The sequence below is a fragment of the Saccopteryx bilineata genome, chromosome 6 (assembly GCF_036850765.1).
Source record: "Saccopteryx bilineata isolate mSacBil1 chromosome 6, mSacBil1_pri_phased_curated, whole genome shotgun sequence".
Taxonomy (NCBI): Eukaryota; Metazoa; Chordata; class Mammalia; order Chiroptera; family Emballonuridae; genus Saccopteryx; species Saccopteryx bilineata.
In genome coordinates this window covers 157291651-157318882 of record NC_089495.1, presented here as the reverse complement: position 1 = coordinate 157318882, position 27232 = coordinate 157291651, and the positions used below count along the sequence as shown (strand labels likewise).

Here is a 27232-nt window from a genome sequence, read left to right as displayed (position 1 = left end):
TGTTAATTATCCTCAAATAAATAAATAAATAAATAAATAAATAAATCACCTGTATACAACAGAAGAAGTTGTTTCTAAAATTGAAAAAATTTCTCAGATATCTCAATTAACATAACCTCATAATTTGAGTTCTAAAAACACCGAGGCTGGTCAGGAATAGAGAAACTGATAAGTGTCTTAAATGTCAGTGGTAATACCTTTTGCTAGCGTTCCTACACCCAGAAATTGGGGTAAGATACTCGTATTCTGAAGATATCATATAAAATTAACCCACAGAAATACAAATTTGGTATTTTCTCTTTTTAATGTTTCTATTTTTGTTGTTTTTTTATAAAGTAAATCATTCTCTTTAAAAATAATACATATCCCTGGCCGGTTGGCTCAGCGGTAGAGCGTCGGCCTAGCGTGCGGAGGACCCGGGTTCGATTCCTGGCCAGGGCACACAGGAGAAGCGCCCATTTGCTTCTCCACCCCTCCGCCGCACTTTCCTCTCTGTCTCTCTCTTCCCCTCCCGCAGCCAAGGCTCCATTGGAGCAAAAATGGCCTGGGCGCTGGGGATGGCTCTGTGGCCTCTGCCTCAGGCACTAGAGTGGCTCTGGTCGCAATATGGCGACGCCCAGGATGGGCAGAGCATCGCCCCCTGGTGGGCAGAGCATCGCCCCTGGTGGGCGTGCCGGGTGGATCCCAGTCGGGCGCATGCGGGAGTCTGTCTGACTGTCTCTCCCTGTTTCCAGCTTCAGAAAAATGAAAAAAAAAATTAAAAAAAACAAAACAAAAAAATAAAATAAAAATAAAAATAATACATAATTTGGAAACATGATAACTTTATTAGAACTTATAATTTTACCAAATAACAAAAATCCAGGTTAAACTTTAGTATCTTTTTTTAAAATCACAAAGGTATACCTAACTGACAGTTTAATGAAGTTGGAATAATATTGTATATGTATTGTGGATTTTTTTTCTACAATCATGCATTCAAGACATAAAGTGATTTCTCATTGGAGGTTATTAAGTGACTAGTATTGATAACTAACCAAAATAGTGTTTCTCAGGTCACCAACATACAATTGAGTTTCCAATATAAGAAACTTAGCATGCAATCAATATTTTATCACTAATTGAGCAATGCCTTGAAACGGTTTCTTGTAAATCATAAGCTTTCTGTAGAATCAAATACAGACATACCTTGGAGGTATTACGGTTCAGTTCCAGATCTCTGTAATAAAGTGAGTATCACAATAAAGCTAGCCAAAATCATTTTGCTGGTAGAGGGCCTTGCCTTTATTGTGAAGAAAAAGAAAAAAAAATCTGTGGCGTGCCATAAAGCAGAGCACAGTAAAGCAAAGTCTGCCTGTACAGCCTGAGAAGGTCACCACAGTGATACCAGCTGATAAGAATTTATAACGCTTGCCACTGTCACCTCTCCTATTTTCATGACAGTGCATGCTTTAGACTGCTGTTGTGGATCAAAAGTTTGAATTCCTTTGAAGAGCTAAATTACACAGACTCCTGAAATTTATACCGTCCATATTTTAAATGGTTTCTAATGTGGAATATTTTGAAATTAAAGAGGTAAACAAGACAAACTCTATTACGAAATGATGTGGATGACTGATTTGAAATTATCACTTTCTTTATTTTTGTCTCTTGCATTGTGTAGGAATGGTTGAACTTCTTGCTCCTTATAATTGTTTTGTACCTGTTTCCCATTCATCATGAACTTCTTGAATTTTCTTCACGGACTTCCATTGACCTGGCACGATTAGATTCATTTAACCTGTCTAGATTTACTATTGCATACACACCTTTCACCAATACAACCCAGCAGATAATGAATAAAGTTGCCTCAGCCCTCTCTGTGCAAGGTGAGTTTTCTAGCAATCTAAGAGGAAATCTGATGTCAATATTTGGTCTGTTTGATTGCAGATACTTGCATTTCAGTTAATAAACTGTCAATTGTCACAATTTCTAGATTATGTGAAATGTGGATATAGTTTCCCTTTGTTTGAAGTAAGAGGCCATTAATTAATATTTAAGTCAAAACTGTGAAGTACTTCTAGCCAAGCAAGGGACAAACACTTAGAGTGCACAGTCTTTCAAAACAGAAATCTGCTGCTCTCGTGCAGTATTATTGTAAGGGCACCTATGACTGTTGGTCCACCCTGTCACTGAAAGTTATAAAAGATCTTATCTTTTTGCCAACCTCTCTCCATACCTCCACTCTAGCCTCAGTAACTGGTGATGTGTTTGGATTCTGACCTCTCATCTGAATTCAGTCTCTAAAAATCCACCCACTCTGGAATCTGTTTTCAGGCCCATGCCATATGGAATTTCATAACCACAGCTCCCAGATTATGTCGAGCTTTTCCTTCCTGTCCTGGCTTCAGTGCACACAGGCCAGGTGGGTGGATGCAGACATCCCAGGCTTTCCCATCACACCATCACTTCCATGTACATCTCAACATCTGCACTGTGCATCTTGCCTGCAAACAGTAAACCCACTTTTGATTCAAGATCTTCTCCTGATTTGACTCTCCACCAAGGTGTAGTTTTTCAGTCCATCCTGAAATGTGTTTGCTCCCACCTGCTTCACAATGTCCTTTTGAGGGTCCATGTCATGAACTTGTGCTTCTCAACAACACCTTTGTTAAAAGTCACATGCAATGTGATAAGAAACGTTCATTAAATGATTACTATGTGCATGATCTTTACATAGAGCTATCTCTGCAATGAATGTGCTAATGTCTTTATTTTACAAATAAGGTGATTGCATTTATGATAAATATTCATTCAATACTACAGTGCACCTAATTTTTAGAGACTATTCTATAGAATTAGAATAATATTCTATAATTGTATCATTCTATATTATATTTATATGTAATAGGTAATTAATATTCTGTACCAACAATTGTAAGTTTATTATACAAATATGAAAATTGAGTGACAAAGGTTAAGAGACTTACTTGCTCATAATCATACATACTTAAGGAATACTTTTCAGGGGAAAAAATTAATTCTATCAAAATACACACTGCCTGCTCCCTCCACTTTCACCTTTGACATTCCCACCCCATCCATACTTTTTCTTGTATTTCTTCTCATTTTCTCAGTCTTAATAAAGCAGCTGTATGACATTAAGCACAATATTATCAAGTAATAGGGATGATTTTAGTGATATCAACATAGTCACTCAACATATTTTTTGAGTTCTCACTATTTTTCCAACATATTATCCATACTGTGAGGGGTGTTAAAGGATAATGAAGTTATACAGTTATTTCCACCTGATATAAGCTAATACCTAATTGTGATTTTAATGTACAAATTACTACCATTTTAAATTTATTGTAATGCTAACTTTTCTGTAAATAGTTTAGTAGGTATGATATAATATATATAATTGAAATCAGTTCAATAATTTCAACATATAAAAGTAACTAATTTTCATGTATGCCTTCTGATTATACCTCGTCTGGGTAAAATTTTAGAAAAATCTCTCTTCCCAACACTTATTGTGCCTTATTTACTCCAAATCAATGTTTTATTTTATTTTCATAAAGTACTTTAGTATAAAGAATTGAACATGAATCCTGAAGATAGTGTCTTTTATGATTTACTGACAATAACATTCTCTTTTTGTAGGGTTAGTTAAAGAAGTTTTAGGACTTTCTGACGAAGAAAGAATTGATAATTTAGCATTCAATTATCCTGAGGAAATAGTACGAGTCATCTTTACTAATACGTTCTCATATCAATTGAAATTTGTGACGGGACAAAGAATCCCAAGAAACAAAGAACACAGAGACCATACAGGTAACTTTCTAGTGATACAATTTTACTACTTTCTATTTTATGATGTTGTAAGCCATATGTGGGAATAGATGTTAATACAGTAAATTTATAAATCTTTCTCTATGATAGTAATGTCAGCAGGCCAACACATTTCAAAAATGTACATTGATTGAGGTATATTAACATACTATATTATATGATGGTTTTATATATACATATAAATATGTATATGTTTACATATACATGCAAGTATGCATATAGTATGCATATTATATTACTGTTAAAAGAAAATAAAGGTTTTTTTTAAATAAAATAGAACAAACTTCACTTTAAGTGTTTGAGTAAGCTTAAATAAAAGTAAAGGAAATTTCCAAGGTCCTCAAATGAAGAGGGCATGAAATTCAGAGTGATCTATTATGATTAATGCTGTATGATTTTCCCAGTCTTGCTAACCAAGAGGTTTAGGTTTCAGTAGCTACATGAGTGCTAGTGAGTTTACATAAAATAAAGATTCTTTTATTAATTTGGAACCTGAGAGGCTACATATTCAGTAAAAGATCAGACAAGAAAAAATTACTTCTAGCAAAAGAAAAACAAAAGAAAACTTGTTGCTCTTAACATGGGCTTTGGATGAGAAGAAGAACATTCCCCAGTGATAATTTGTAGCTCTCAGCACACTGTCCCTGGAGGTTGCGGTTCTATGCACCTCAACTACCTGTTCTAAGAAACCCCAACAACAAAAATTAATAAAGTATCCTGGGGTGGGTAAGCACTAGGGTGCCTAGAAGAAGAGCTTATGAATCTTCTTTAAAAAAATACAACCTGGACTTAAGCCAAATATCTTTGAATACTAATGTACAGTCCGAGATGAGAAGTCAAGACCCCATAAGTAAGAGTCAGGAGAACCAATAGAACAGGTTACATCTTTCCCAGTGGAATTATAAAACTGAGAATATAAAATATGCATGTCTAAAATATTAAAGAATAAACGAAGGAATAAAAAATACAAGGAAATGCCCTAGCCAGTTGGCTCAGTGACAGAGCATTGACCCGGTGTGTGGACGTGCTAGGTTGGATTCCTGGTCAGGGCACACAGGCGAAATAACCATCTGCTTTTCCTTCCTCTTCCCTCCCCTTTCTCTTTCTCTCTCTCTCTCTTCTCCTCCTGCAGCCATAGCTCGATTGGTTCAAGCATACCAGGCCTGATGCTGAGGATAGCTTTATCAAGCCTTTATCTCAGGCACTAAAAATAGCTTGGTTGTAAGCATTGTCCCAATATGGACAGAGCAATAAACCCAAAAGGGTTGCTGGGTAGATTCTGATCAGCATGCATGTGGGAGTCTCTCTATCTACACTCCTCTTACTTAAAAACAAAACAAAATACACACCCACACACACAAAAGAAGAAAAGATACCATATGAAACAGAAAGTGTTAAAAAATTACCTTGGAGAAAATAAAGTCTAAGAAACATAAAAACACTATTATGAGAAAAGTATAAAACTTCATTTAAAAAGGCCCAAATAAATGAAAGAATATATCACATTCCTGAACACATATCACATAGGCAGTGTATTAGTTTTCTACTGTTGTATAACAAATTGTCACTAACAGTACTCATTGCATAGCTCATATTTTGTAGGTCGGTTGTATGAGCAGGCTTGACAGGAATCTCTGCTTAGGCTCTCACAGGCTATAATAAAGGTATTGACCAGACTGACTTCTTTTCGTGGGGCTCTTCGGAAGGATCCATTTCAAAGCTTATTCATGATGTCGACAGAATTCAGTTTCTTTCAGCCTGGGAATAGGTTTCTCATGGCTTTCCTGACTCTCAGGGGCAGGTCCCTCTCAGGAATTAGAGAGCACAGTCTGGTTTTGCATGTGAACCACTCCATCTTCAAAGCCAACAATGGCAAGAGTGAATATTTCTTCCTTCAAATCTTCCTCCTGACTTACCCAGCTAGAGCAAACACATTTAAAGGTCTTGTGTGATTAGATTAACCACTTGGATAAACTCCCTAACCAAGGTCAATTGTACCTTATAATATAATCATGGAGCTGATATATCCTCAGACTCACAGGTTTCATCCCACACAGAGGATAGGGTATTATACAAGGGCAAGAAGTTAAGTTTATAATTCTACCAACTATAGATGTGAATTCTATGCAGATTTCCATAGAAACCAACTGTACTTTCAATCAAAATTATAATAGAGCTTTTCATTTAAATTGGTTCATTTATTCTAAAATATACTTCTAAAAGGAACACAAAATAGCCAAGATGCTCATTAAAAAGCATGAAGTTATTAATAATTAAGACAGTGTGCTATTACTATAGTAACAGATTGATAGGTAAATTAGGGAAGAGAGACCCTCAAAAATCTTTTGCATAAATATGAAAACTAACATATGACTGAGAAGACATGGCAGAGCAATGCTAGAAAAGGTCTCCTTCCATAAAGAACAAAATGAAATGATCTCACATGAACAACCAATCCAGGTAAAGAATTAAATGACATAAACAAGCTTCTTAGAGATCAATGTAGTGCAATATATTTGTAACTATGGGATAGAAAATAATTTCTTAAACTGAATAAAATAAAAGTGATCTATAAAAGAAAAGATTGATAAATTCAACTGGACTCAAATGAAGGGATTCTTTTTATCATAAGATACCATAGAGTTAGTGAAAAGTAAAAGTAAGTCTTGAGATGAGGTGGTAACAACAAATAAAACCAACAAAAAGTAAATCTCTGAAATATGTAAAGATTTCCTTTGATTAAATAAGTAAAAGTGTAGAAGGAGGAGACTTATGAAAATATATAAGTAAGAATTTTATCAGAGGAGAAACACCCAGCAGGAAGGAGCACATGGAGAGATGCTTCCCGGCCTTAGCAATCAGGGAAACGCATTTTGAAACCACATGTGGTGTCACATTTACCTACAGTAAATATATAGAACAATGCAGAGTGTTGACCAGGATATGTAGCAAAGAGAAGCCAACATCATAAAATGATTTAAATTCCACAAAAAATTGAGAAATCTAACTTTCAATTTGAAGAAGTGGCTAACCCATGACCCAGTGTCACAGGAATCCTACTAATGACAGGGTGTCGCTTGAGCTCAAGATGTGCAGCCTGTTTTGTTCTCCTTCCCAAGGGCAGGGAATAATTATGTTATGTAACTATAACCAGATGCCTGGACTCAAGACATTGAAAAGCACATGGGAATTCTCTAGAACATTTCCTCACCTGCTTCTGCAAGCTAGGTAGTCACGCCTAAGTGGTAGTGCCAGCTACTAGTGGGAGGAAACATCATCATCTTAGGACCCTTAGTTCGATGTGGAATAGAGGACTCCCCAGCCCTTTCTCCTAAGATCTATGCTGAATTTGTAGCCTGAGTGAGAAATAGACCTTGTCCGTGATAAGCCATTGAAGATTTGAGGCTTGTTTGCTACTGTAACATATGGTAGACTATCTGATACACCCATATTCACAAGAAGACATAGATAAGGATTTTCATAGCAGCAAATTTTTGTTGTTCTTGCTTTTTGGCAATAGTTAAAGGAAAAAGGAAATCTAACCTAATTTCAGTATGGATAAGTAGAATGAATTACATTCCTGTAATAAGATTCTATAAAATCGTAAGAAGAAAAACAAGCCATTTATATAATTTTTAAAACCATACTATAAAACAATAGAAGCAAAGGGAGGCATAATGAATATAATGAATTTTAAACAGTTTTAAATAAAACTGAAAAATGTTAAAGTTATATATGTAGTTTGGGTACACATAGTAAAAGTTTAAAGGCATCTCTATATAAACACAAAGTTCAAGAAAGTAGCTGGGTAGGGGTTTGAAACTAGGAAAGCGTAAAATCATAGACAGTACATGGACAGGGTTCTAGCAGTGTTTATAATGGTGCATTTATGCATTATGTATAATTTGATCATATGTATATATGTGTTTATCATACTGTCATATCATTTGCATATGTAAGTGATTTCAAAATGATTTTCTTAATATTTAAAATTTAATGAGACATATATTTACTTCCTTAATATAATTTTAATTAGTCATATTAAATGATATCTCTTTAATGTAGTTTAATACTCAATGACCTGTAGGTTTTCTTTTTTTTATAAGCATATTTGACACAAATTAAACATGGTGGTCATCATCTCATCCAAACATATATTTGCTCATTAGGCTGGCATTATAGCCAATGTTAGGCAAAACCTTTAGTAGTGTTTCGCAATCCATAATAAACCCAGCTAACTTTTGAAACAAATAAAATGGTACTGTTTTCACAATATAGATTCTGAAAGTAAGAGCTCATCAGAATTCTTGATTGGTTAAGAAGCAGAGAAATGAATGTGAGAAAACTTAATGTGAATGTTATAAGTTGATTATCATATTATAGGAGTGCTCTGACCTCTCCTCTTTGGGAATCATTACTATAATTTATGTTTTCTCAGACTCTAAGTCAAAATAAGAACAGTTGTATTTGGGCCATTGTAAGTCTTCTGTTTCCTATAGTCAGAACTGAACTAATCCATAATAATACTTATGCTTTTTTTCCCTTTAAAGACCATTGTTATGAAAGAGTATACGACGATTATGAATTTTTTTACTGCAAGGTAACAAATTTCTGGACGGAAGGTTTTGTATCTTTTCAAGCTGCCATTAATGCTGCGATTATAGAAGTGAGTACAGAATTTCCAATAAAAACTAGTAACAGTATTAGAGGCATCAAAAGTTCCATACAAGAAAATAAAGCCTGTTCTTTCATTTACTCACCCATTTATTTACAACAAAGTTTTCTTAAGTTGCTATGTGCCACGAGGAGTTTATATATAAATAGGAGGAAAATTGTCTCATTGAAGATAAAACCTTGTCAGGAAGCCAGGCATACTATAAAATTTTGAGAAGAGGAGACATATCATGGAGGAATAATAAAGTCCTTAGAGGTAAATAAGCCAAAGCTTGTCGGTCTTGAATGCCGTGGAAGAACTCCCGATTGGAATAACACTTAAAACTGAAGCATGAGGCAAGGCGTTTTGCTGAGAATATAATGTCATATAGACATTTAAAGTGACCATTAGCAAGGAGGCATTAAGACACACAGATAATTTTGGGAAGTGTGTGCAGCTCAGCAAGCCTGTAACCGAGTCTCCCCGGGACCAGTGGCAGATCACAGAAGTGAAAACTGGGCCAGATCAGGTTCACACAGGCCCTGAGGTGTTCCTAGGCAAAGAGATCACTCATGAATATTCAAATATGGGTATTACTGTCTTTCTTCAGATCACAACAAACCACTCAGTGATGGAAGAATTGATGGCAGTTACCGGAAAAACTATGAAGATCCATCCCTTTGTTAGTCAATATGGAGTATACACTGATTTATTCATTTTCTTCCTCATTATCTCCTTTTCCTCATTCGTGTACTACTCCTCTCTCAATGTTACAAGAGAGAGGAAGAGGATGAAGCGCTTGATGAGGATGATGGGTCTTCGGAATTCAGCATTCTGGTAAGAAAAGTATAGCACAGTAAGATCATGTAGGGACTCAGAGAAAGCGGACTTCTTCAAAGCATCCTGATTCACACCTAATGATTGTCTATCTCTTTCTATGAATGCAATAGGTTGTCCTTAGAGTCATGCTTGCCAGGCTATGGCTGGGGGTTATTAGATATCTCTGACTGAAGCAAGAACACAGGACTGGGTTTTCTGGGTGATTTTTGAGCAGGGATAATGGGGATAGCCACTGAATCCACAGAGAAGAGTGTGGTAGAAATGACAGACCCTGGTGTCTGGGCTGGAAGGGGAATTTAAGGCAGGAGGAGACTGAAAAGGGAAAATGACGCCAAGGCTCTGAGGCTCTTTTGGAGACCAGGGATGGTGGATATACTTGAAGGAGCAAATTGGCAGAACAGGTTGGTAAATACAGGTCTGGTTAATTTGACTTAAAATGTCAGAGGTCGTGTGGTTCAGGTATGGACATGTCCAGTGTGAGAACTGATGAGGAATGAACTAAAAGGGCCTAGAAGTACTGTTTATAGAGAAGAAAGTAAAATAACAGAGAGGCTAGGAAGCCAGGTGAAATATGCATGTGGAAACAAATTAGGAGTCTCAAAGAAAATGCTATAACTCAATATCAACCTCTTTTCAGAATTAATAGCCAGTAAAGGGAAGTACAGCAAAACAGGGAAATCTAAAGACTCTAGAGCCAGAATGCCTGAACTTGAAATGTAGTTGCTTAACATCCATGTTCAATAGGTGCTTTGTCTTTAAAATGGGGAACATAATGGTATTTCTGCATTGAGCTATTGCAAGAATAAAGTGATTTAATATTCCCTGAGTGTGTAAAACATTCTCTAGTACAGAGTCATGGCTATGTGTGTCACCATGATTCAGTTGGTTCAACTGCTGTTTGTTTTGTTTTTTATATTATTTCATCACATTCTTCAAATAATATGAGAAAACAAGGTAAATGAATTTAATAAAGGAAAGTAAACTATTCTAGTTTAACAGAAAATGAATATAGTCATAGACAAGTATGTAGACTTTGTTGTGGACACACATAGAGAATGAGGGAAAAGCTATTGGAAAAAGAGAAAAGTGGCAGAATTACAAGAAGAAAGAAATTTTTAATCCAAGGAAATTCATGAATGTCTTTACCCCCACAAAAGACAAATGATCGTAGGTTCAATGAGAGGTTATGACATGCTAGGACAGGGTCCTACAAAGACAGGACCTCTGCATTTTCTTTGTAGTATTATTCCAAACATCCAGAGCAATAAGAGGACTTAGAGGGGTTACAGAGTGCCTTTGAGGTCACAGAGTAAGATTGCAGCAGAGAAAATGTACAGCCAAAGGCTGTTAGACTAGAAGCCTATTTTTTTTCTTTACTCATAATAATGTGTGTGTATTTCTGTAATTACTTTTAGGAAAGAGAATATTCTTAATTTCATAAAAATTATTTTAAAAATATTTCCCTATTATTTATATATGCTAAACACTCAATAAATATTAGCTGAATGAATGAATATGTGATTGAAATAACTGAATCAGTGATATCAGAATTCACAGTCAGGTCTTTCCCATTGAACATGAAATGCTAAGATAACATTTTGTTTCCACATTAGGCTCTCCTGGGGTTTGCTCTATGCTGGTTTCATCTTCATTGCTGCCCTTCTCTTGACACATGTTGTATTCACTCTCCAGTTTGTAATTCGAACTAGTTTGGTGGTGGTCTTAACCCTCTTTCTCCTGTATGGATTGTCTTTGGTGAGTAGGTGAATTAAATTATTTCTATTTCACTCTTACCCTAAGGATCAAATGTTTGTTTTCAAGTAAATTATTATTCTGTATATCCCTTTTCTTCTCTGCCTGCTCTGTTTGTATGAGAAAGTCTGTAGATCCTAAACAGGCAGTGGCACAATGGATTAGAGCATCAACCTGGGTTTTTGTGGACCCAATTTTAGAACCCCAAGGGTTCTGTTTGAGTGCAAGCTCACCAGATTAAGCACGGGCAGCCCAATGAGCATGGAATCATAGACATGACCCCATGGATGATGGCTTGAGCCCAAAGGTCAATGTCTTGAAACCCAAGGTCACTGGCTTCAGTAAGGGGTCCCTGACTCAGCTAGAACTCCCTGTCAGGCACATATGAGAAACCAATCAATGAACAGCTAAAGTGCAGAAACTATAATTTGATGCATCTCCTCTCTCTCCCTTCTTGTCTATCTATCTGTCTCTCTCTGTCTCTCTCTCTCTCTATATATATATATATATATGTACATATATATATTAATATATGTACATATATATATATATATCACTCTCTAGCTAAAAAAAAGGAATTCTGTAGGCTGGTATTTGAACTAGAATTTTATATAATGCAATTTGTGGTGCGAATTTCAGATCATCATTTTGTATTTTATACATAGACTAATAATATAACTAATTTGTACATTCAATTTTTTTATTTTATTATGTTAGAAATAACTTTCTAACTTTATTATGTTAGAAATAAACAAATTGCATCTTCTCTCATTTTAGATAGCTTTGGCTTTTCTAATGAGTGTCCTGATAAAGAAATCTTTACTCACTGGCCTGGTCGTGTTTCTTCTCACTGTCTTTTGGGGAAGTCTAGGATATACCGTATTGTATAGGCACCTTCCTGTGTCCCTGGAATGGATATTAGGTTTCCTTAGCCCCTTTGCCTTCACGCTTGGAATGGCCCAGGTGAGAAACCATCTAACTACTTATGAATGACATTTCAGAACTATCCTCTCTGGAATTTTTTTTACATTACATTATTTTCTTTATTAAAATACAATACCAGCATGTTAACTTTTGGTTACGTTTGCTATACAATCATAGATAAGTGTCTACAAACAACATCCTAGTGAGATTAGATAGAATAATTACCTTAAACACAACAATTCTAATGTTCTAAGCATGGAGGAATAAGAGTAATTCAAATCTCAGAATGTGAGACTATTAAATAATATAAATTATATTTAAATAAAAAATAAACTATTGTTTTGCTATATATTTACCCTATGTTTTTCTCTTCTCTGGAATTTAATTTTCTGTAGTCATTTCTATGGTCAGAATTATAAGGTATAAAGTCCTAGTAGAAATATTGAGAGATTTTAAAAGCTTTGGAAGTATTTAGCCCTGAAAAACAAGTCAAAGCGTGGGTGAAAGATGGAAGGCCAACATGTAATTATTTACGATGTTTTCTTTGGCTACTAATTAAATATGAACATGATGCTACAAATCTAATACTAAACAACTCTTCCTGTTCATAGTTTGATTTACTAATTTAACAGCATGCACGATTGTAAAAACCATAAAGTAAGAGAAAAGAAAATTCAAAATTAGAAGCACCTTAAAAATGCATTGAATAGTAAATTACATTTCTGTTCATAAAATATCGGTTCCCTTTATCTGATTCTCACATTGAATTTACTTTGCCTTTCCTCCTATGAAATGGCAATGTCAATCATTACATATCCATTATTAAAAGGGTGTTAATTATAAAGTACTCATTAGCTTAAACAATATCGACCAGCCCACTTCTGCCTCTCATTCTTCTTAAACGCACTAGTGATGTCTCCAGGTGCATAGGTTTTTCTCTCAGGAGCTATTTCCAAGGAGACCACTCCTTTTTCCTGTGTTCCATTTGGTAAGAACTTAGCTAAGGCCAAGCTCCAATGTCGTCTTTTCACACACTTCCCCACTTTCTCTTAGTGCTCCCATTTCATTTGGAACATATTTTAAATCATTGCAGTTAGTAAATTGCATTATAGTTGGTCACATGCACATCTTTCCAATAGATTTGAGAATTGTAAAGCAGGCAGTCTTATTCTACTTTGTATTCCAGTATGAAGCAAAGAGTAACTACCAAATTCCACCATGTATAAGACACACCTGTTTTTGAAACATTTGAGGTCCAATAAAAGGGTGTGTTTTATACAGTGGTTGTAGATGTTTTTACTTGCATTTGCTGCCTTTTTTGTACTTGTTTTTGCACTCATTGTTGAAGACAGTGATTCATCATCAGACACAGAAGAAGACAAATTAATGAATGGGAGTTTTGATACTGATGAGGAGTTGTATGAATTTTATGATGAATAAAACTTGAGTTCAATAAATTATGTAATAAATTTTTTTTCAAATTTCAGGCCCCAAAGTTAAGGTGTGTCTTATATATGGGAAAATACAGTATTTTATTTTTATGCTAAACCTGTTTAAAATTTATTGTAAACCTGACTTTCTTTAATTAACTACTCTTTTATTTTCAGCTTTTACGTGTGGACTATGATATGAATTCTAATGCATTTCCTGATCCAAAGAACTACTCAAGTCAAATACTAGGAACACATTTTATGTTGGCTTTTGATATTTTCCTCTATCTGGCATTGATGATTTATTTTGAAAAAGTTTTGCCAAGTGAGTAGTGATATGATTAAAATCTAACATCAGCCCTGGCTGGATATCTCAGTCAATTAAAGCATTGTCCTGATATGTCAAGGTTGCGGGTTCAATCCTGGGTCAGGACACATACAAGAATCAACCAATAAATGCATAAATCAGTGGAACAACAATTAATGTTTCTCTCTCCCAACCTTTGTCTCTAAAATCAAGAAATAAATGAAGAAATAAATATAAATAAAGGAAATTTCTATATATCTGTTGTCCCATTTTCTCCCTTTCTTAATATATGTCAATTGTTTTTGCCAAATTTTATTCTGTATTCCCTTAGAATATTTGTTTTACATGCCCAATAGTCACTTCTCAATTTCATCCTCCTTTGCCAGTATAATGACACCTGGACTCCCAGATAAAATTCATCATGCCCGACATATCTTACATTTGCATTACAATATATGGCTGTCTTGAGATTAAATGGATCTTAACATTTATTTGAGTTCCTCCAAATTTTTTTAAAGTCACTGCTTCAGTTCGTCCTAAAGGACCAATTATAACAGAGAGACATCTTAATGATTTTTTTTCCTTATGAAGCTTTAAATAGCAAAGCATGTATTTCCTTGTGTCAACCATGTGTTCAGGTTTATTGGTAAAGGATTGCATTGCTATGTTGCATTGGAGTGATTCTCGCTCTTACCATGGTGACTGACCCAGCATTTGTCTCTTGGCCATTAGATGAAGATGGACGTCAATATTCACCCTTGTTTTTCCTGAAGCCCTCCTTTTGGTCACGACAACAGAATGCAGATCATGTGGGCCTTGAAGATGAAATAGATTTCAATGTTTCATCTAATGACTCTTTTGAACCAGTATCTCCAGAATTCCAAGGGAAAGAAGCCATCAGGTAACGAAGATGCATGTTGGTATGCTACGTCCATCACTTTTACTTCAAATTTTAAAATAAATTTCTTTACCCTTTTTTGTCTTATATTGTTGACAGTTACATTAGATAAAAACTGAGATTTTCACCCAAAAATGTAATTCTACAAAACCCCTGTCATGATTCTCATTCTTTTATCTGTTATTTGTCTTCTCTAAACTTAGTCTCAACCTCACTCATTTCTTTGCCTGGATTCATTTATTCAGCTCATTTATTATACTTTCTGTTTTTATCTCAATCTTTTAAAACTTCTCTTTTCCATTTATTGCCTTTTCAAAGAGGATGAAAGAGAAGGAAAGAGGAAGGAAGAAAAGACTTAGAGGTACTCACCAAGGGAACTGAGGAAGATGTGCCTTTTAGAATGTGCTTTGTTCATGTTGGTAACTTTTATTTCCAAATGAAAAATAAAAAGAAACAGCAACATCCCAGACTATTCAAATATTGTTCATCCATCTGTGGCCAGCATATATCTGTCCTCTGTGAACTGTCTCAGATTATTCCAGCCTACTAAGCTTCAATAACCAATTCATTTTTTAATTTTAATTTGTTTCATATTTAGCTTCCATACTTATATTTGTCCTATGACCTAGGCCTTGATTAAGCTTCAATAGCTCAGCTTAGAAAAATGACTTTATTTGAGGTGTCTGTGCATTTATTTATCTCTTTATCACCTCACTCAACTCTAAGTACTACAGAATGCTGGTAAAATGGGATTAAAACAGAAATGAAAAAATCTACACAGTTCATAATTAATGGAACTTGAATTGTTTAATGAATAGATGAAAAATAAAAAACATAAATGTGATTCAGTTTCTGTAGTGTATATGTGCCGGATAAAATACCTAGGATTCCAGATCTGTAATAGCACCCAGCATGTTAAGTCCATTCCTATTACCATAGTCATCATAATCAAACCAATATCATCTTATGTTTATAAATATTTACCAGGAACCAAGCTCTATGTATGCAAGATGAAATAATTTACTCATCTTTCAACACAACCCTAAAGCACTCTAAATGTTGAGGTTGCAAAACCTGAAGCTTACCTGAAATAAGTGCACTGGTTAAGGTAACAGAGCTATTAGATGTTACAGATAGGATGAGCTCATTAGATATTATTGCAAAACCCATGCTCTCACTATTAATTATCTTAGCCTCTCTCCGTTACTCTACCCTGACTCTGACTCAAGTTAACAAAAGATATCTCTAATCTGAGTCAGTAGTTCAGAGTACACCCTTCAGTATGGGATGCCCATGTTGATTCTTGGCCTGGCTTCCTTGGCTTTAGGGTTTTAAAGATAATTCTAGTTCTCCATACTAATGTCATGTTGTACCTCAATTGTTGAAATAATAAGATCTGGTGATGTGTTCCAAGCATATGTAAATTATAAAACTTCACAAATGAAGCTAATGTGAAGCGAAGACTTTGAATTATTCTAGCTGATACTCTGACACAACCATGACTGCACAGGAGTTAAATCCACCATCTTCCTATACATTGAAGGGAAGATCCATCCATCACATCAATCAAGTCTAGAATTACCAAGTAAACATAATTGTCATAATCTGAAGTCTCTTCTTTTTTTTCAGAATCACACATGTTACAAAAGAATATAAAGGAAAACCTGATACAATAGAAGCTTTGAAAGGTAAACAAACAATAAATTTTAGTTATTATATTGATATTAATCTTCTGACTTTCATTTTTTCTTTTTGGTTTGGTGAGCAATTACTGTTGGTCTTTCAGTTTTGAAATTAATTTTTAGCCACATAAAATTTATTTACAACACATCACTTCTACAGCATAAAAATGAGAAAAAAATTGAGTATGCTTTAGAATTATATATGTATTTAATTGCTTCTCGGCCTTTTGGCTAAGATCAAGTGTAGAATTATATATGTATTTGAAGGATATACTGTAATATTGAGATATCTGAACTTAAATTTTCCTCCTGAAATTTTAAAGCTATTTTAAGTATTACTATTTTTATTTTGTCCAAAAATATTACATATATCAAAGGCTTTTTATTCACATAGCAATTTATGAAACTATTAATCATCCTTTAAGTCAATAAATATGAGTATCCACTTACTGTATGCCAGACCATGTCAATGAACATAGCAGTATAAGGCATGTTTCCTGGCTTTAAAACAAGTAATTTAAATATCGCAAAAGAGGATCAACACATAAATTCATAAAGTGGGTATTTTTTTATTTTGAGTTTAACAACCCAGTATGTTCATTTTTAGAAAACAGCCAGTCTAGTAAATAAAAAGACAAATTTTAGCTCCACAATAAATTTGTGGGGTTTTTTCTTTTCTACTTCCTACCTCTTTTTCTTCTTTACTAATCTTTCTTTTTCCTAGATATGGTATTTGATGTATATGAAGGCCAAATCACTGCAATACTTGGTCACAGTGGAGCTGGAAAATCAACACTATTCAACATTCTTAGTGGGTTTTCTGTTCCGACCAAAGGTAGGAGGGTTTTTTTCCCCATAAGTCAGGTTGACAAATAAATCAGCTGATAAGATTAAGGTCTGATTATTAATCACAAACACAGATTACCAGGGGAAAATGGAAGTTAATTTATAGTATTATTTTATAAAGGTAAACAATATTATATTGCTGTATATGGAATTTGAGTATTTCATAATCATTATTTTCATGGTCTTTAAGTACCACTTGGCATTGCAACTTTCCAACTTGTATCGGTTAGCTTTGGCTGAACAACAAGCATCCCCAAAACCAATGGCTTAAAATAAAAATGTTTGTTTATTTCTTATGGTTCTGTGGGTTGCTTGGCAGTGTTTCTGTCTAAACTGAAGAGGCTGCAGCTAGGCAGTTTAGCGAAGCCTCACTCACATATATGAGGCTTCAGTAAGGATCATAGCACTTTCTTACTACATGACCCTTCACTCTCCAGGAGGCTGGGTCAGGACTCTTCACTTTGTTATGTCCATGATCCCGGAAGCAGACAGAGGCCAATCCCAAGGTGGAGGCACTTCCCAGCCTCCTGGAGAGTGATATTGCTGATATAGCATTTTTTAAAATTCCATCTATTATAGAGCCACACCTAAGTGTGAGAGGTAGATAAATTGACTACATCTTAATGGGAAAATAAGAAGGGACCTTTCTTCCCCCACACACCACACAACTTAAATGGAAGCACATAATGCCTGAATTATATAAACCTGAAGATAAAATCATAATGTAATTTAAAACTACATAATAACTGTCATTTAGAACAATCTTAACTTAAGCATAATCTGATGTTAACTTCATCTTTGTTGTAGGTTCTGTCACCGTATATAATAATAAACTTTCAGAAACAACTAACCTAGAGAATCTCAGCAAGCTCACTGGAGTTTGTCCACAAATCAATGTACAATTTGACTTCCTCACTGTGAGAGAAAATCTCAGACTCTTTGCTAAGATAAAAGGGATTCCACCACAGGAAGTGGAACAAGAGGTACAGAAGTACATTAGCACTGATATATTGGTCAGAATGAGATCATTTACTCTATTTATGCAGAGTATTTATGCTTTCATTAAATTATCTTTGTGCTAAAACATTCTATGAAAGTTGGACAAAAAAACTAATTTAGATAATATCTAACATTGATATATAATTTAAAATATGCCAAAAATTACCTACATGTTTAAATATGATATAATAACTCATTTATTCCTCACAACAACTCTATGAGGTAGGTACTATTATTATTCCCATTTTATATATGTAGAAACTGAGGTTCAAGAGAGTAAGTAACTTGACAAAGACTATGCAGCTAGTTACTGTGGAGTGGTGTTCAAATCTAGTTCATCTCACTCGGTGTCTATGCTTTTAACCATTACACTTTACAGCCTTGTATTTATTAATTATTTTTTTAAAAAGGGAATCTTAGTTTATGACACCAATGTTGTCATTTGCTTAGATACAAAGAATTTTGCTGGAATTGGAAATGAAAAACATTCAAGACATCCTTGCTCAAAACTTAAGTGGCGGACAGAAAAGAAAACTCACCTTGGGCATTGCCTTTTTAGGAGATCCTTCAGTAAGTCACACAAAATTTAGAGATGGATTCAAAGTTTTTTAAATAAAATTTTTATAGTAATCAAATGTGTTTTTTTTTTTACAAAGGCCATCTGTGATAAAATATTTATGATGAGACAAATATAAGAACAAAATCCTAACCACCTTGTGTTTACAAATATCAATAATATGGTTTCCACATGGTTCTGGAAGCACTATATACCTGTTAGAAAACTCATTCATATACACCCCTCCTCTGTAGGTTTTCCTACTGGATGAGCCAACTGCTGGATTGGATCCCTTTTCAAGATATCGAGTGTGGAACTTGCTGAAGGAGCGGAAAAGGAATCGTGTGATCCTCTTCAGTACCCAGTTCATGGATGAGGCTGACATCCTGGCTGGTAATTCATGGTTTCCTTTAAGTATCTGATGAAGACGTTATGAGATTTGAGAAATATGGATAATATGCTGAGCAGCTATATTTTCTAACCCTGTCATCTTGCTGTATTTGACCATTTGAAAAGCTGGTGACAATATGAACTGGACCCCAGAGTCAAACTCCCAATTATTGTCATGGAGCTCCTAGAATTTTGTATCATTTGATTACACAGGGGCATGATCTGCCAACAAACTTACTTATCTCAAAGTAAGGTAGAGTCTATATTCAAAGGCATTAATCCTTTTACTCAAAATTGAGGTAAATCAGCTTGAAATAGTCAAACAATGTTGATGTGTGACCCATTAAAATGTATATTGTGATTATTCTGTATCTTAGAGGATGTATCTATGTAACCTCTCTGACTGGTTGGAAGAAAATATAACAGCCTGAAGTATATAAATAAGATTCAAATGTGTTTATTTCAATGAGTCTTTATGATGCCCTATGTTCAAAAATACAGACCTTTCTGAATTAGCTTTAAATAATATAAATAAAAAGAGAGACAGATACGGAGAGAGAGAAAGAGGGTGTTTGTAGACAATGACTTGTCTTTTCTTGGGCAACTTCTTAACAAACTTTCTTTTTGCTTGTTTCCTTTCAGATCGGAAAGTATTTCTCTCCAAAGGGAAGCTGAAGTGTGCAGGGTCATCTCTGTTTCTAAAGAAGAAATGGGGGATTGGATATCACTTAAGGTAGAGCCACTCAGGAGGAGAGAGAGTGAGAAATGGGTTGGAGGAAAGCATGATGCCTGAAGGAACACATTACAACACACTTACATTGTTAAGAATAGCAATGTGTGGTTATTATAGACAGATGTTTATATATACATATACACAAATATATACATGAAGATATATCTGGAAGATAGAGTTATATAGATATAGAAATATGGAGTTACTATGAGTATATGAGAGCTATTGATTGATAGATTTAGAGATAAGAATGTAAGATAACTTAACAAAAAGGTTTAAATGAATGTGATAGAAAATATACCCACAACACATTACTTGGTAAGAAAGGTGTGTATGAAGGGAACTTTCTTACCTGACATTGCATTTCACAGCCTCATCAGCTCTCACCCAGGGTTTGACAAAGTCTCCCAAGTAGGCTCCTATTTTCTTCTCTTTCTCTTAGGCTCTCTCCTCTTCTTTTTTGTTCTTTTTGTCCTTTCCACTTTCTTCACTTTACATTTATCACTATTTTTAAATAGTAGCATATACTAGCTGTTATTTATGGATTAATATAGAGAAAAGTTACTTAACATTACTGTATTTAAATCTTTTACTTTATGAGGAAGAAAGACTGTTGTTACTTTTACTCTACAGAATAAACTATAGACCCCGAAATTAATAATTGTAGAGTCAAGAATTGAACCTGGATGGTTTTAGTTTCAAAGCTCTCTACCTAGATTCATTTTATTTCCCACAAAGATAGAGAGAGAGAGTCAGAGAAAGGGATGGACAGACAAGAAGTTAAAGATGAGAAGCATCAACTTTTTGTTACAGCTCTTTAGTTTTTCATTGATTGCTTTCTCATATATACATTGACTGGGGGGCTACAGCAGAAGGAGTGACCCCTTACTCAAGCCAGTGACCTTTGGCACAAGCCAGCAACCTTGGGCTTCAAGCCAGTGACCTTTGGACTCAAGACAGCAACCGTGGTGTCATGTCTATGATCCACGCTCAAGCCAGCAACCACATGCTCAAGCTGGTGAGCCCACGATCAAGCCAAATGAGTCTGCATTCAAGCCAGTGACCTCAGGATTTTGAACCTGGGTCCTCTGCATCCCAGTCCAATGCTCTGTCACTGTACCACCAACTGGTCAGGCTCTAGATCCATATTTTAAATTATTTTTTATTTTGTACATTAATTGATCAGCTTGTAGCTCTCATTTAAATAATCTATACCTTATTTTTTTACAAAATTAAATTTAACAGAGTGACATTGATCAATAACTAAACATAGATTTCAGGCAGACATCACCTCATCATTTAAATAATGAATTATATTGTAGGTACACTTTAAAAACTAAAAGAATAAAAAATTAATAAAAAATCCATATGACAACAACAAGACAAAACAAACGAAAAATTCTAATGATTTCATTTTACCTACCAAGTATCAAACTACATAGCCAAATAATGTTGGTGTGGCCCACTACCATGACTCTAATATCACCTCCATTACTCAATTCAACACCTTTATTTAAAAAAAAATATTCATTGTCTTTCCACATGCTATCTTATGGCCGAAACTCAGTTTTCTCACTTACAAAGTAGGATTGATAATTCTTAGTTTCAAGTAAAAGTTACAGAAAAATAAAGGAGAGGGTGACCTGCACATTGCATGGTAACACAACATGTTCTCAAAATAAAGAATGTTGGGTCAGGGATCCCAATAAATTTCTGATTTTCCATGACAATAATTTGTGTAATTGCTTTATTTCTTCTTCTGAATAAGAATCTGCGAACTATGGTTTGTGAACCAAGTCCAGCCCACTTCCTATTTCTGTAAAGTTGGAGCAGAGCCACTCTCATTTGTTGAGCTATTGGCAATGGGCTGCTCCCAATGTTATAGTGGCAGTGTTGAATATTGCAACAGAGCTCTATTGGCTTGCAAAGCCTAATATAATATATTTCCTATCTAGCTATCTACAGAAGAGGTTTGCTGACCTCCTCTTCGTAGCTATAAGCTTGTATTGCTCATACAGTGCTCTCCAGTGCCCAGCTCAAGCTCTTGCAAGGGGCCAGGAAAAGTTTCATGAATTGAAAGAATCATCTTGCAGAAAGATCATGGTATTTTTTGTTTTATTTTCTCAGTGGATTTCATGGCTTCTAAAAATGGCATTTTTCTTATACGTTCAAAATATTTATGATAAACTGATTAATTTAGTCAAGAATTTGATCAAATAAAATAACTACCATTTTAAGGGATTGTTAAGTGCAGATATCACTAATATTCACTTAAAAGAACCCTAGATATTAGCAATCATTATTTCACTTTACTAATGACTAAGCTGTTCAGATAAGTGAATAACACATTTCAAATGACAAAACCAAGTTACAAAGTCATTACTGTATTCTATCTATTGTATACATTAAAATCTTGATAAATAGATTATTTTTCACGTTGTTCTTTTGACGTGTATAGAGTGATTTCTCAATAATACTTTGTTCTTTGTAAAAGTTGTAAAGTTAGCACTAGGAAGGAAGCAAAAAATTAGTGATCCCACCATTCGGAACCCACATTTTTCTATGATTAGTTTCTATCTATAACCTTGTTTTCTTCATAGCACTTACCACTGTTGGTAAGTATTTTACTTATCCATTTGTTTGCTTCTATTCTTTATGTCTCTCCCATTAAAAATTAATCTTAATACAAGCATGAAAATGCTGTTTTACTTACCACTGTACCCTCAGCATTTAAGATAATTTCTGTCACATACTAGAATTTAACAAATTTTCATTGGATAACTATATTGAATACCTGAATCTGTTTGTGTGCATGCATTTCAAAACTTCTTGTCCTTGCCTAATATAATAATTATATATGCCTTGGAAAAGTTTAAGCCATTGTCCACCTTGTATAGTCCTGACTTTGTTGTATTGTGTCCCTGATATCTGTAGTCTGCAGTTCTTCTTGCCTTAATGACCTAAGTCAGTATTGATCTTCTCTGAGCATCACCCCTGAATAACCTGACCAGGAATTCTGGCTAGTTCACTCTTTGCTTTCCCCCATTACAGGTCTTTAATCTGATTTTTATTGTCCTCTTATTTCATGTTTGGATGACCTATTCTAGGATTAAATTTTATTTAATATTTTCTTGTCTCATAGAGACAGAATTTTATTTGATATTTTCATGCAATTGTAAATGATGTCAAATAAAATTTATCTTTTTTTTTAAACACCAGTTTGCAGTTGACTGAAAGGTGTGTTAAAGAAAAAATAACATCCCTCGTTATACAGCACATCCCTGGTGCCAAATTATCAGCAGAAAGTGAAGGAAAACTTGTCTACACATTGCCCTTGGAAAGGACAAATAAATTCCCAGGTAATGTACATGAAAGTCATGGAATGAAATATATAAATGTTATTCATAATAATAATATCAGTGATAATTATTACAACTAACATTGAGAAATTACAATGTGCTCAGGTGTTTAACACATGATGTACAATAACTAGATTATTTTCCACAGTGGAAAATATTATATTCTAATTGTTGTGTTATGCCTGGGCATTTGAGAAAGCTTTTTTAGTTCTTCATTTCCTTCAAGAATACAGCCAAATATTCTAGTATTCATTACTGTGCATGAACATAAATGGTTGAAAACCTCTGTCTTAACTGTTATGTTAAACAATCCCAGGATAAGACTTGTTCTGTTGACAAATCTTTTGATGTAACTCTGGGTTTTCCAAACCAGTACCAAACAGTTTACTTTCAAGAGTTCTTTTGAATTCTTTATTAGATAAATAATACAGCTTCAGTACATCAGGGTCAGTTTCTGAGCACTTACCTTGTTCCTTGGTTTAGAACATTTTTGACTGATAACTTCTCATTTTCCTTGACTGTTTATGTTGACGTATGCACGTTAGATAGAACAGGCACCTCTCTCAGTCTCACAGAGTGACTTTGTGCAGGAGATCCCCACCCATTAGCCTGGGCAGAGATGCTAAGGGCCTCTGTGGACTCTTTGATTCCCTGAGGAGAAACAGACAACTGCAGCTTCTATCAGGTGTCTACGTGGTGAACCAGGGGTGTGAGCTATGACATTATGTCAATTATAATAGTCAAGATTGTGTAGTATGGCAGCGTGATAGACAGATAGCCAGAACAGAATTAATTCCTGTAAGGAGGTAGAGAAAATTTATCACTCATACATGGCTGGTGGGAATATGAACGAGCACCATGACTCTGGAAAAACAGTTGGCAGTTTCTTGAAAACAGAAAACCTGCAGCTACCATTCAACCAAGTAATTGCACACTGAGCTTCTATCCTGAAGGTATGAAAACATGCTCACACGAAAACCTGTACATAAATGTTTATAGCAGTTTTATTTACAATAGACAAATCTGAAACTACTCAGTTGCTCTTAATGAGTGAATGATTAAATTAAGTGGATACATCTCTCATGTGCAACATCACATAACAGTAAAAAGCAAGGGGCTACTGACTTTTATATGCAACTACCTGAATGAATACTCAGAAATCAGACTCGGTAATAAAAGCTAATCATGAAAGGTTACATACTGTATGAGTCAATTTATATCACATTCTTGAAATAACAAAATTGTAAAAATGGAGAACAGATTAAGAGTTGCCATGGTCAGGAGGAGATTTGGTCCGGAGAGTGTGTGGCTCCTAATGACTGTGATGATCATGGTGGTAATGACAATGTTTTAGATCCTTTTTTTAAAATAATTGCAGACAGAGAGGAAGAGAAGAGAGAGAGAAACATAGATTTGTTGTTTGACTTTATTATGCTTTTAATGGTAGGTTCTTCTATATGCCCTGACAGGGAATCAAACCCTCAACCTTAGTATATCGGGATAGTGCTCTAACCAATGAGATACTAGCCTAGGCTTTTATCTTGATTGTATTAGTGTTAATACCCTGTTTGTGATATTGTATGGTGGCTCTTTCAGACATTAAAATTAAAGGACAATGAATAGGGTATGCAGCTCTCTGTGTATTATTTTTTATAACTGCATGTGAATCTAAACTTATATCAAAATAAAGAGTTTCATTTAAAAAGAAAAAATTGGTCCAGAAGATGGTGCCGAAGAAGGCAGATGTTCCAACTCCCCCCTTTCAGAAAAAAGTGGATTACAACTTAACTTGGGAACAATCATCTTGAAAAACCAACTTTAGACTAAACTGAGGTGAATCTATAACCAAGAATCACTGAAGAAACCACACTGAGACTGGAAAAAAGGGTTGAGATGTGGAAAGGGCTGCTCCTCTCCCAGGAGTGAGCAGTGGCCTGGAGGAACTCTCACAGCTGGGTACATGTCTGGAGACTTCTGGGTCCTCAGCCCTAGGACCAGAGCCCCAGTCTATAACCCCAAAGACTAGAAGAGGTGAATAGACAGTATTTGGATGAGAGAAGAGCCAGGTTACTGTTTGTGAGATGGAGACAGAACTCTCAGACCCAGGCTCTGTCTTAAAGGGACCATGCAGAAAACCTTGTTCACTGCCACTTAACCAGGGCTCCGGGAGCAGTGAGCCCTGAGAGGACTAGAGTTGCAAGAGGAAAGTGTAATCTTAGAGGCACAGGGAGTGACATTCTGGGAGCCATCCAACCTAAACCCTGTGCTGCTGAGTCACTCCTCAAATCTAAAGTGGCTATTTTTCCTGGGAGAAGCAACACCAGCAAAAAGCCCTGGTTAAGTGGCAGTGAACAAGGTTTTCTGCATGGTCCCTTTAAGACAGAGCCTGGGTCTGAGAGTTCTGTCTCCATCTCACAAACAGTAACCTGGCTCTTCTCTCATCCAAATACTGTCTATTCACCTCTTCTAGTCTTTGGGGTTATAGACTGGGGCTCTGGTCCTAGGGCTGAGGACCCAGAAGTCTCCAGACATGTACCCAGCTGTGAAGGTCTCCAGACATGTACCCCACCCACTGAAGGTTCACATACTCCAGTCAGAGCAAATAGTCACTTAGAAGCAGTGGACGTGTCAGGGACACAGGTTTTGAGTGCTGAGGTCTGGGCTACATCCACCCCCCCATGCTGCTGAGCAACCCTCGAAAGGAGGGTGGGCCTGGCTGCAGCACTGTGCACTTGTGGGGGCAAAGGTTGTGCCAGATACATGCACCTGCCCACCAGCCGGCAGCAGTGGCTGGCGAGGCAGCCCACACAACAGTGGTGGGGGCCAGCAAGGCAGGCCACATGCCCAGTGATGCCCGTGCGCAAACACCTGAGTAGGGGCAGTAGCGGCTGGGGTGGTGGCTGGTGGCGGACAAACCACTCCTCAGGAACACAGAGGCCACACCCACTGTCCAAGAGTAGATTAAAGCCAGCCTAGGAGTGCAGCTGATATTTATAATGGCACCAGAGCCCAGAAGAGGCAGCCACTAATTCTGGATCACCTGTAGTTCCAAGAAGGTTGCTAAGGGCCAGTCATAGACAATGACCCTCACTGGTCTGCTCCTAGTTCTGGCCAGGGACATCCAAGGCTGGCATATCCAGTTGACAGATATGAAATTCTAATAGAAATATATGTAAATATAAATTATTATTTAATCAAAAGAAGTTAATGTATGGGCTATACCACAATATGAAATAAAAAAGTGATATATAGATTTGAAGTATGTTGCAGAGGTCTCCAAATGTTTTACACAGGGGGCCAGTTCACTGTCCCTCAGACCATTGGAGGGCTGCCAAATACAGTGGTCCTCTCACTGACCACCAATGAAAGAGGTGCCCCTTCCAGAAGTGCAGTGGGGGCTGGATAAATGGCCTCAGGGGGCCGCATTGCACGGGCCGTAGTTTGGGGACGCCTGTTTCAGAGGTTATGCTTGCTCAGTTCACCTGTGATTTATTCTCATTTTGATTTGCTACTGTGTGTGTGCTTTTTTTAGAACTTTACGAGAATTTTGATCTCTGTCCAGACCTGGGTATTGAGAATTATGGTGTTTCCGTGCCAACTTTGAATGAGGTGTTTCTGAAACTAGAAGGAAAATCAACTACTGTTGAACCAGGTAAATAAAATTCATAGTATGAAAATTATCATGCGAATGTATTCAGAACACCTAGTGCAGTGTATACAGCAAGAAAACACTGTTCCGGCCCTGGCCGGTTGGCTCAGTGGTAGAGTGTCAGCCTGGCGTGCAGGAGTCCTGGGTTCAATCCCCAGCCAGGGCACACAGAAGAAACGCCCGTCTGCTTCTCTACCCCCCCCCCTCCTTCCTCTCTGTCTCTCCCTTCCCCTTCTGCAGCCAAGGCTCTATTTGGAGCAAAGTTGGCCCGGGCGCTGAGGATGGCTCCATGGCCTCTGCCTCAGATGCTAGAATGGCTCTGGTTGTGACAGAGCAATACCCCAGATGGGCAGAGCATTGCCCCCTGGTGGGCATG

The 27232-nt window shown here is 36.0% G+C and overlaps 1 protein-coding gene and 1 pseudogene across 1 annotated transcript in view; both read left to right on the top strand.

The window, feature by feature from the left end:
* The window catches only part of LOC136308348 (ABC-type organic anion transporter ABCA8-like), a 94033-nt gene that overhangs the window by 7590 nt on the left and 59211 nt on the right, over positions 1–27232 (top strand). The window contains exons 3-18 of the mRNA XM_066235685.1: positions 1664–1868; positions 3649–3819; positions 8388–8503; positions 9102–9328; positions 10945–11086; positions 11861–12046; positions 13615–13762; positions 14477–14645; positions 16272–16330; positions 17049–17159; positions 17978–18153; positions 18620–18739; positions 18980–19118; positions 19758–19848; positions 23068–23207; positions 26740–26859. Coding sequence (XP_066091782.1) covers positions 1664–1868; positions 3649–3819; positions 8388–8503; positions 9102–9328; positions 10945–11086; positions 11861–12046; positions 13615–13762; positions 14477–14645; positions 16272–16330; positions 17049–17159; positions 17978–18153; positions 18620–18739; positions 18980–19118; positions 19758–19848; positions 23068–23207; positions 26740–26859 — 2320 coding nt within the window. The remainder of the gene's footprint in view (positions 1–1663; positions 1869–3648; positions 3820–8387; positions 8504–9101; positions 9329–10944; positions 11087–11860; positions 12047–13614; positions 13763–14476; positions 14646–16271; positions 16331–17048; positions 17160–17977; positions 18154–18619; positions 18740–18979; positions 19119–19757; positions 19849–23067; positions 23208–26739; positions 26860–27232) is intronic.
* LOC136309670 (U2 spliceosomal RNA) lies at positions 16536–16651 on the top strand (annotated as a pseudogene).